This window comes from Magallana gigas, chromosome 2, assembly GCF_963853765.1.
Source record: "Magallana gigas chromosome 2, xbMagGiga1.1, whole genome shotgun sequence".
NCBI lineage: Eukaryota > Metazoa > Mollusca > Bivalvia > Ostreida > Ostreidae > Magallana > Magallana gigas.
Genome location: NC_088854.1, coordinates 33,284,116 through 33,295,543, shown reverse-complemented (window position 1 = coordinate 33,295,543; position 11,428 = coordinate 33,284,116). Strand labels below are relative to the sequence as shown.

Sequence of the window (11,428 nt, the reverse complement as noted above, 5' to 3'; positions counted from 1 at the left end):
TTCGTGATCCAGACATTGGAACTTAATTTTCGTATTTTATTTTTTTTTTGCAAAATAAGTTGATAAATTATTTCCGATAAAGATAAATGTACCGATTACAACTGCGTTATGCTTTAACTATCAAATGATCAAACACATATTATGTGTAACAATTCTGTTTTACGGCGGCGGGCGATTGGTTGGCGTTGTAATTTGTGCATGTATCATTGTTCTCGCGGGAATTTTGTTCGCCTCTTCCTCTTGCATCACCAAACGCAAACAGAGCCGGGGATAGGACAAACCACACAATATTTACAGTCAGAAATAGTGGATTCATTGTCCTTTTTATGTTACATGTATTGCGCGCACTTTTACTTATTTTAAAATATACTTACATTTATAATATAATTTCCACCTTAAAGGATGCTCAATCACTTAGCCAGTGCAATATATTTTCACTTGCATCTGATAAATAAAGGGATATGCATTTGGTAATCTATTTTATTATACTTTTATGTTAAATACTGAAATCTGATTGGTTTAGACGCAGTTGACAATCCGTTCTATTACCCTCAGCGTTAGCAACACACTTAGCAACGGGTAACACTTTATAAATAGTGCCTGTTTGGGAGGGTAAGAGTTGAAATTGACACCCCGAGAAAACCATTGTCAACCGACGCCAAGCGGAGGTCGTTAATGCTTTTCGAGAGGTGTCATGTTCAACTCGTATCCTCCTCCAACTCAAATGGCACTATCGGTGTCTTGAAAACATATCCGTATAACGGATCATACAACGCAACTTGTTTTGAAATGCATCATTGTGACAATATTTCCTTCATAGTTAGATTGCACATATTTAAACTGTGAACAGCTTGATTGAGCCTATCAAATGTTGATGAATATTTTATATCAATTGACATCAATGTAAGGAATTTACCTTTGCTGACAAGCCTGATTAGAATATAAGATATATTTCAAAAGAAAACTATGCCGTTGGTTTTTTAGATCGACTGATAAAAAAATCAGTATTTTTGTCTTTTAATTTTTACGGGTATATTCACTTCGATGTTTTATTAACTTCAACTTTCAGTGCGTTATTTTTAAGAAATAAACAACGTTATTTAGTGAACATGGCGTTATATTTGCATTTCCATTGTTCTTTCCCACTGTAAGCTCATACGGAGGAGCTGCAATTATTTCTCTATAATCGCAATTGCTCTGTCAGTATACTATGACGTCATAAAGGTGTAACGTTATATATACTTTTCCATGACGTTATAGATTTAAACCACTATACGATACATCATGTGTTTTTCTCCAATTCCATTAAAATTGACGTATTTACATGTAATATTAAAACATGTTTTTGATAACATTGTAAAGGAATTACTGTAACAGTTATAACATATCATTGATTCTGTTAACAAATCTATGTGAATTAAAAAGATACATTACAGTCTGAATGTTTACTTTTGATGTAATAGCTAAATGTCAAGCTCTAGGCTAATCCATGGTATTTGCGAGTGGTAAAATGCAAATATAAGTAATAAACAACGATCATTTAGTGAACATGGCGTTATGAATAGCAACTGCTCTGCTGGCATATTTTCCATGATGCGCTAGCGCGCATCATGGAATATGCCAACAGAGCAATTGCTATTCATAACGCCATGTTCACTAAATAACGTTGTTTATTTCTTAAATGAATAGCAATTGCTCTGTTGGCATATTCCATGATGCGCGCTAGCGCATCATGGAAAATATGCCAGCAGAGCAATTGCTATTCATAATGTCATGTTCACTTAATAATCGTTGTTTGTTACTTATATTTGTATTTTACCACTCGCAAATACCCTGTTTTAGCCTAGACCTAGACATTTAGGTATTGCATCAAAAATAAACATTCAGACTTTAATGTATCCTTTATGACGTCATAGTATACAGACAGAGCAATTGCGATTATAGAAAAATAATTGCAGTTCCTCTGTATAGGCTTACAGTGGGAAATAACAATGGATATGCAAATATATAAATTATATCCGCGTTATACATCTTGTGAATGTTATTGTAGATCAAATTTAAGTTAACTTTTTAAAATGCGTTTTGCTCTCTTTTAATTTCCCTCCGTAATAAACGAGACCTACTCACACCTGTGTTTCTTGTGTTCAAACTAAAGGTAATTGATTCAAACTGGAGATTCCCATATTCGATTCTACTTCATTTTACTCAATCTCTTTTTAAAGTCTGTTATATTGCAACATTTATATATATAGTTAATAATCCAAATCAACTGTCATTCTTGATTAATACATCATAACTTATATTCACTCTCATACCTGAGACATAAAAAAGCGGCAAACACAAGACTTAGTTTGCGTTCAAGTTGTCTATAAAAGGACCCCCATATATATACAAGTACCCCCTGTCTATTTCGCAATATTTATTATTATGGCATTTAATCCAGTGTGGAAGTGTAGTCCGATATTAGGCATGACGTCATGAAGACGAGAACTCTTTTTTGTCTCATTGCCATTGTTTTATGTGAGTATTGATAATAAATGATCGTTTCTGAAGTTCATAGACCAATTCTTTCTTCCTCTTGAAGTTGTTTAACTTAGCAACGGTATCGGGTCCGTTCGCCCTATCTAACTTTTTCCCCAAGCTGGTTCGCCATAATTATCTTTCGCCGTATAAATATGGCACGCGAAATTCATAAAAATAAGCTAAACATAGTTTCACAGTCGATAATCTAGATTTATCGACTGTAAACTATGGTTTACAAACCACAAACTAGGTATGGTTAAAGATTCATTAGCTACAGTTATCATCTAAAAACACATTTAACGGTTGTAAATAGTTTACAAATGCTAGTACAAGTTTCTCTCTCTGTATTACATTAAAAGTTAACAATAGATTTTTTTTAAAAATATATAGATTAATATCTGTAAACTATAATATACATTTATCAACTACGGTTATGAATTGCAAATCATAGTTTCACAAATCGTAAAACTTTTTATTGATCAGATAAACTATGTTTTGCAGATAATTGTTTTTATTATTTATTATACCTACTTTTGAAACAAGGCGTTAAGTATGGTCTACAAATGTGAGATCTTAACTACAGTTTACTGTCCGTAAACTACAGTTAACAACCGGTAAACCTAGTTGATCGACGGTAAAACTATGTTTTAATTAGCTCATATTTTTATTTGGCGAATACATTGTTTTCTCGATTTCGTGATTGCTCTGTTGTATATATTCTGTTGAAATAATTAAGATGATACACAGTATTTAAAAAAATCGCATAGAGTAAATGGAAAGACTGTCTTGTTGATGTCTTGTGAAGATTACTTTTTCAGGCCCTTGTTTCTCCAATAACAGTTCATCTTAAATACTTAAATAATATTGCAGAATATCTTACTGTTATACTACATGAGATAAATACTGCAGGAAAGTTTTGTCATTATATTCTCTGGACTACTGGCATTTTCTACATTAATGATCGGTATGTAAAATTATTACAAAACATCTGCATTCATTATTTCTAGCATGTATATGGCTTTGGTGTTGTGCAATAGGCATGAGTATGTGAAACACTGACATCAAAAGTAAGGCATCTCCCTGGGACACTATAGCCCACAATCCCCAGAGTAGTTTCTCTCTCTCTCTCTCTCTCTCTCTCTCTCTCTCTCATATCACCATTAACCTCAAAAACTGGTTTTATTCTAGGGACACTAAAAATTAGACATACTTGTATTTAATATATCCTATATATTTTTCAGTGTTGGCGTTGATAGAAGCAAGAGGGGGAAGGGGTGGTGGAAGGGGTGGTGGAAGGGGCGGAGGAAGGGGCGGAGGACGATCATCCAGATCCCGCTCAGGATCTCGGTCATCAAGGTCTGGATCCAGATTTTCAAAATTTTCTGGATATAGAATTTCTTCCAAACGACAACTTCGAGCTGCGATTTTGTCAGGAACAGTGTATGGTGCGAGGGGATGGAAGAGTAGATACAGCCACTGGGATAACAGGAAGTGTAAGTGCGAATTTTTCACTTCACAACAAGCAGATGCTCAGTTCCATTTGTTATGTTAGAAACTGAGGATGCATTCCGTCTCAGAGCTAACCGAACCTGGAGCAGATCACATGTTTGAGCACGTGGCATGTGATAACCATATCTAAGTCATTTCTTGTTTTATATTTTCCCAAAAATTAGAGGGATGATGCATCTCGTGATACAAATGCAAGCTTCGGATTCGCAACAATGAGCGATATACCCTATCATATAGCATCGTTCACATGATTAAAGTCTTTACTTTTCTGCAACGTCATTGGATAACCGCGTCACGTGATAGTCATCTATAGCGAGTAACCGTGATGCATTGGCATTATGCCTATGCAGAACAAATTTGCAATAGAATGAGGGAAAACAACAATCCTTTGGTACGATTTTTGATAACATCCGATTTTAACTCATATGATATTAATCAAACTCATATTACATGTATTTTAGAATTGAAACGATACATACTGTAAATACTAGTAGAAGAAAACAAACCCCATAATTGTGAAGTTTTTAAAGATTTAACTATCATTCTTTTTTTAACAAGTTTAGTTATTAAATATATAACATTTATCCATTAACAGGAGTATAAGATTATTCAATTATTCTGAGATTTTTGTTCCTTAGTATGATTTTTGTGTGAAACAATAGATTTGAAAACCTCTTCATTGAACAACTTAAACAATAAAAAGAGTTGAAAACGTCTGATAATTTATATAATTCACTTAATTAAAGTTATTCAGGAATTCAAAAAAAAAGAATTGATACAGTTTTCTTCAAAACTAGATTAGTTAAAAAGATTAATGCTCTCCATCTGCAGTGCCCGAGGTGTGTTACAATGATAAGTACAATATGACTCAGGATGGCAACTCCACTTACCATGGGCGCTTCCTCTGCCCCACGGACAGGAGTATGAGGGGTGACAAGACTTACTGTTGCGGAAGGACGGGGGAGCAGTACTGTTGTACTTTCTGGGAAGAGTATGTACCTAATTAACTTGATATCTTTAGTTGGTGATTACCTGGCCATTTTGCTCTAAGCTTGTATGTTCTATAGATATAGAAATCGTTCATACATATTTTCCCAATAACGCCAATGAGCACACAGCTGGTGTGACCGATCAACAGAGGATGCTCTCTCCTCCATGGCACCTGATCCTACGGTATTCCAACCTCTAATTTTTTTAGAGGTCCGTGTCTGATTTGTATTTTTCCTTTGCACTTTTTATTTTGAACACTGTTTGTTATCCCCACATGTCATACATGTAAGGTATAATCCAAACAAAATCCGTCCAGAACTTCGTATATGTTTTTGCCGGTCAAAGATAACAAACTCTGTTGTAAGGGGCACATATTAGATTTAAATGTATATTATACTTGTAATAAATACAAATAAGTTGAAAAATGCTTATGCCTGGGTACTTTAAAAATTTCTTATCCTCATTGGGAAAATGGATTTATTAGATAGATGTTGAACGCAGCCTGGAAGATATCAAATAAATAGAATATAATCATCAGCATGAGAAATATTAACCAAGCGTTTGTTATTTAGTGCTTGGTCTGTTTTTAGTGGAGGTCGCGTGGCGGGCGTAGTTATTGGTCTCCTTGTTCTCGTGGGAATTGTCAGCATCACCGTCTACTATTGTATCAAGAAAAGTATCAGGAATAGGTGGAACCGAGATTTCTTCCGCACCCCTTCAAAGGACCACCAACAAATGCCTCCAGGTAACAGATTTTTTCTGTGGATTTTTTTTTTGAGCGTGTATTTGTAAATAACATTTAATATTTATATTTTATTTATAATATTGATTCCTATATTTCATAACAATGTCAAATTACATTTCAAATAGTTATTCTAGATATTATATGAACAATTGTACACAACGCTATCAAAAATCTGATGTAATTTATATGAATTTATTATATAATTTATTTAATATAATTATTTCCAATTTTTAATTATAAATGAAGCGTGTGATGTTATATAACAAACGCCAAAAAAGAACACGCCATAATATGATACATGTCTATGGCAAGAACACTCAGGATTTGGATATTTTCTATAACAGTATCTTCTACTTCTGTGGCACCCGTACCAAATATATTAAAATTTATGAAATGAAACAACATTGCCAATTTACTGATGCTAGATATAGTTTATCTTTGAAAATAAAAACTCGAATGAGTTTCGGCGAAAACCCGCCGCTATTACTACTACTTATGCAGGATACGCCTTTACTAGCTTTCAATGAACATTTGATGATTTACCAAAAATGTGCCTTTACCAAATTGTTTTAACAATATTTGATGCAAATACTAAGTAGACTATTATTACCCTTATGTTGGATTGACATTTACATTATTATGTTGTCATTGAACTGCATGGTTGTGTACTAATTCTTTATAGACGACCAGGACCAGAATGCACCACTGCGGACACACCACCAGGGTAAGTTACTCAGGGAGGGGAAAGGGTCAAGGGGATGTAACTCAGGGAGAGGAAAGGGTCAAACGGATGCAAGCAGTAGAAGTTCTTTGTATGTAATCAACATGATGAATTTCATTGAGCATTGCATATCCGCCAAATAATAAACATGGCATGGTCAATCACAATAAATTTGTTTCTTGAAATTAAGGAAATTGGAACTTTATTAAATCTCTATTTTTATAAACCAAACTAGATGTAGCATGCAAAATTTCAATCGTCAGTTTTGTTTTATTTTTATTGTTTTCTGTTTGTTTTGTTTAATTTTTTAAATTAGTTTTTAGGGGATTAGATATTTTATAATATTGCATTTGTCTATTTAAGATTCTAAACCTGTTCCAGTGGTAGGGTTACCAATGGGAGATGCTCTTTACACTGCTTCTCAGATTGATATATATCCTTCTTGCGCCCCTCCGCCCTATGAACTCGCCTGTAAATCCTCTGGAGATCTACCATATGACCCAAATCCAAGTAAGTACTCACTGGGTCTCTCATCCAGTTTTCGTCTGCTTTGGTGCTCAGCCAATTAATGAATAAAATTTTGTTTGAGACATCTTGCCAATAAAAAACGGTGATAAAAGATTTCATTAAATTACCCCTTTTTTAGGCATTGAGAAACCTCCAAGGCCGTCTAATGGATTCTAATGGATTCCTGCGCTATTCAACAGTCCTCAATGTACCACAGTTTGGGAACACACCTTACTCTACAGGCAATCCCTCCAGCAATCCTACAAGTTACTCACCCATTGGAAACATGCCCTATCTATCAAATAAATCCCCTTACCCTTTCCAATAAGATGTGTGTCACAGTGTGATGCAGTCATTGCAGTTTTATATGGTCAACAGGCAGACATTTGATACAATATTCTTGAAACATGTATTTTTACTCATCTTAGTTTTTTTGTATTTTTGAAATTTTAGAAGATTTTTAGTCTTCTCATGATTTGAAAATTGTGAAATTGACAAATTGAATATGATTTGATAAATTCCGTCATCAAGATTTTGCATGATAATAAAGGCCAACTTGTTACCATTTTTACATACTTTTTTCACGTTAGCCTTTCTTTAGTCCTCCCATTTTAATTACAGTTTAACAATCGTCATAGTAAGGAATTAAAATCCATTCCATTTTGGGGAAAAAACTTTTTTCATTTTAGATTTTTGGCCACTTTTATAAATGTTTCGTCTATGAAGAACTCTATGAAATAAGTTGGGTGTTCATTCTATTCATCTTTCAAGGGTTTCTGAATCACCCCGCTTCTTGTGAGAAGTGGAGCGAATCAAAAGCTTTGTCTTGGGAAGATTCATTTTATTGTACGAGAGAACAACTCTTAAAAATGATCCAAAATAATCCTTCAGTGTTTTAGCAACCAAATTTTAAGTATTGTTTCTTTTGTTGTAAAATTGTTTTTTTTATCATCTATTTTTCTTTATTCAATTCTATTTCTTATGTTCTTTTTTCCTATTATCAAGGAATTTATTAATTTTTTTAAATGACGTTGCTGTTATGCTTGCAACTCCCAAAAATGCAATGTAATAAAAATGTGTGTTTACATATGGACATGTATAATCTACAAGATTATATTATTGCCAAAATGTTTTATTGGTTTTAATGTTTTTACACTTTACCAGAAGTTGGTATATAGCAGCGGTGCAGGAGCTTTGTGTAATTTTTCAATACTTTACCCCCTATACAGGAAATGTTTAAAAGGCTCAATTAAAGTTGTTTTTTTTTATATAGTTTTATCAAGTATCAATTATTTGTCCTATATCTGTCTTATGAATATTTTGAATTGCAATTTTTATCCTTTTCAAATTCGTATGTTTTGTTAAAGTTATGATATATCCTTTGCATAGTTTTCATTTTTTTAAGACGAACAATCAAATTGTGACAGATTGTGGCAGAGAAACGGTAATAAGTACATGGCAGTTAAGTAAAAAATTCACTAATGTATTTGTAATCTGTTGTATTCAATTTGTACTAAGAGAAGTTTCTCTTTGAAAATAATACTTTAGGGTGCATTGGTTATGTTTTTTTTATTTATTTTTTTATTGGTCATGTCCTTTCAATTTCAATAATAAATTACTTACTTTACTTTATCTGTAAAGATGTGTACAAATAGTGCGGTGCATATTTCTACAGTTATTTTGTTAATCATCGAGGCAAGCACATATTCAAACTTTGGAAAGGCTGATTGCATACAGATATGTACAGTGCATTTTTAGCTAATGTTACCAGTTGTGTTAGTAGATTTTTTTGAAAATGTAGTGTAGCTTTTACTATGTACATCATAATTTTGTTTCATTATCTCTAAGTTAAGTTTGTTATTTTGTCCCCTCAATAAGATGAATTTAATCACAATGCAACTGAGAATTCAAGTTTTAAATTAAAATGAATTTCAACCTCTAAAAATTGCCAATTTTTTTATTTTATAATTAGTAAAATTTTAACAAGGTGCAAAACAGATGAACATTTTTCCCAATATTTAAACCATGGAGGAGGTTTAATTTGAATTAAAGATGTAATTACTAATTGCCATAACAATCTACATGTAGTTTAATGAAATTAATTTTGTCTATTGTCAATATCCATTCCAATCTGACTTCTTGCAATATTCTTTATCATGAAGATAGAATTGCAAAGATTCCTTCATAAATATACGCAAATCCATTTCTTCTGGTCTTTTATCTTATATATTTAACAAATACAAGGTTGAAAAATAGATAGCTTGTAAAAAATTTGAAATGCTGGTTATCTATCTTTGACACAATGATTCAATCATAGTCATGTTATTTGTCTTAATTAACATTTTGTTTATTGGTTACCAATTTATGTGCATCATCTGTCTTAATATTCTCCCTCTTTATATTTACCAATTTTTGGTTATTTTTCCAATTTAAGCAGCCTCTATACCAAGTAAATTGAGTGTGAGTGAGTGAGCATGCGTAATATGTTTGCGCGCAAATCACCTTTGATTAAAATTTATGTCTCTATTCTTGTTGTTGAAGTAAATCTGTTTTTCGTGAAATGATAAGAATAACAAATCATCTTCTTTGTATAAATAAGAAAACCCCTGTTAATACATTGATTTATATACTACAACAATCATTATTTAAAACAATGTTCATGTGAATAATCTAGTTAAACGTTCCAAAAGTCAAAGATATTTTGTAAAAATTATAAAACGGTCTGTAAATAAGGAGGGCACAACCAGTTTTTTGAAAACATATTTGTATAATTGTAATTCATATACATGCAATGCAACTTGTTTTGAAATGCTTAATTGTGACAATATTTTTTTTTCTCACTTATAATAGATCGCACTTGCATTTTTGGGAGTTGATTTTAATCAACTCTCCTATGCAGTTACTCAGACAAACCGAAAGTGAAACAGTGTTTGGACCTCAGCACAAATCATCGCTGCTGACAAGACTTAGTTCTTGAAAATGATTGATGAATTCGATGTAATGTATGCTAAAGCACTGTTTTTCAAGGAAACTTATTTATAAATACCTTGAAAATAGTCAGATTTAAATGGTACGAACAATTTAAATATTTTTTGTAGTCGTATGTATTCCTACGCCAGAGTTCAATGTCGGACGCGCTTGATTTTACCAAAAGGTGTACACCGTGTACACTTTTGTAAATCAAGTGCAAAGGTGTAGCGTTTAAGTGTACACCGGTTGTACACTTTTCTACACCGAGTCAGGGGCATGTGTTGTTGGGTGTAGCACTGAAACCAATATGGCGGACGAATGTTATGATGGAAACTTTGAAAATGATTTTAAGTAATGTAACGGATTAGAAGTCGCATAAAAGTTGTCGTTTGTATGAAAGCCATTAAATTTGAAATGTGTGTTTATTTTATTGCATTTATATCACAAAAAACCTATTAACTGTCGCAGAACAGCAGATTCTTTGTTAAAACTGCACCCTTTTCCGTCATATTCATTCTTAACTCCCCTACACCATGTGCACTACACCACTGAAGTGGACTTGATATACAATACAAAATTTTTACACCGGTGTATACCGGTGTACACCAAGTTAAGCTTAATCAAGCGCGCCCGTCGTCTCGTTCAACTCAACTCTCCGTAAATGTTTGTCGGAGATTTACGGTGTCAGCCGAGCGTTTGGTTGAACGAGACTAGAGTTCAGTATTGCTTGGATCCATACAATTTTCCATACAATTTTCGAGAAATATTTTGTATTACTGATACATAACTTGATTGAATTAATTTTACTCTAAATATTATTTACCATGATTCATATGAGGGTTTCTCGACATTCTTGTCGAAAAAGTCCAAAAATTCATATTATAGAAATGTGCGTAAATCAAATACATGATTAGAAACTACATGTACTTGTCATGCAAAATAATATATCATTGATTTTAAGATAAACAAATATCGACAAAATCAACTCCCGTCAGTTCTTCAGTACTTTGATTGGATATAGCCTGGCGGAATGGCTTAAAGAAGGATTACAAATGTTGATGAAAATTTATATCTATTGCAAAGAAAACATCGTTGGTTTTTTTATGACTGAGAAACAAACGGCAATTTTCGGCTTATAATTGAAATTGGCGAATATATTCATTTCGGTGTTTGGTTAACTCTCAACTTACACTGTTTTATTTGTAAATCCTATCCTATAATTACACATTTTATAAAGTTTATGTTAACTTAAATGAGTTCCACATTTGATTTCCATCTGTAATAATCAAGGCCTATTCAGATTTCCATCTGTAATAATCAAGGCCTATTAAGCAGTACAGGTTTCTTGCGTTCAAATTACATTGGAGATTCCCCAGTAGGATTTTATTTCATTACTTACTAATACGTAATTTAACACTTCTTGAAAGATAAACTGTCTTAAAGACAAGTGAAAAGTTTCATTT

At 32.8% G+C, this 11,428-nt stretch overlaps 1 protein-coding gene across 2 annotated transcripts; it reads left to right on the top strand.

Moving 5' to 3' along the window:
* The first annotated feature begins 2,369 nt into the window (after nucleotides 1-2,369).
* LOC117681456 (uncharacterized) lies at nucleotides 2,370-8,488 on the top strand. Of its 2 annotated transcripts, none has more exons than XM_034446075.2 (7): nucleotides 2,370-2,520; nucleotides 3,765-4,016; nucleotides 4,864-5,023; nucleotides 5,613-5,767; nucleotides 6,450-6,491; nucleotides 6,876-6,998; nucleotides 7,135-8,488. In XM_034446075.2, the coding sequence occupies exons 1-7, from the start codon at nucleotides 2,478-2,480 to the stop codon at nucleotides 7,170-7,172; spliced, it is 813 nt and encodes a 270-aa protein (XP_034301966.2). In that variant the 5' UTR covers nucleotides 2,370-2,477; the 3' UTR covers nucleotides 7,173-8,488. The 2 variants fall into 2 exon arrangements, with proteins under 2 accessions (XP_034301966.2, XP_034301965.2); XM_034446074.2 differs by having other exon boundaries at nucleotides 6,852-6,998.
* The last annotated feature ends 2,940 nt before the right edge of the window (nucleotides 8,489-11,428 follow it).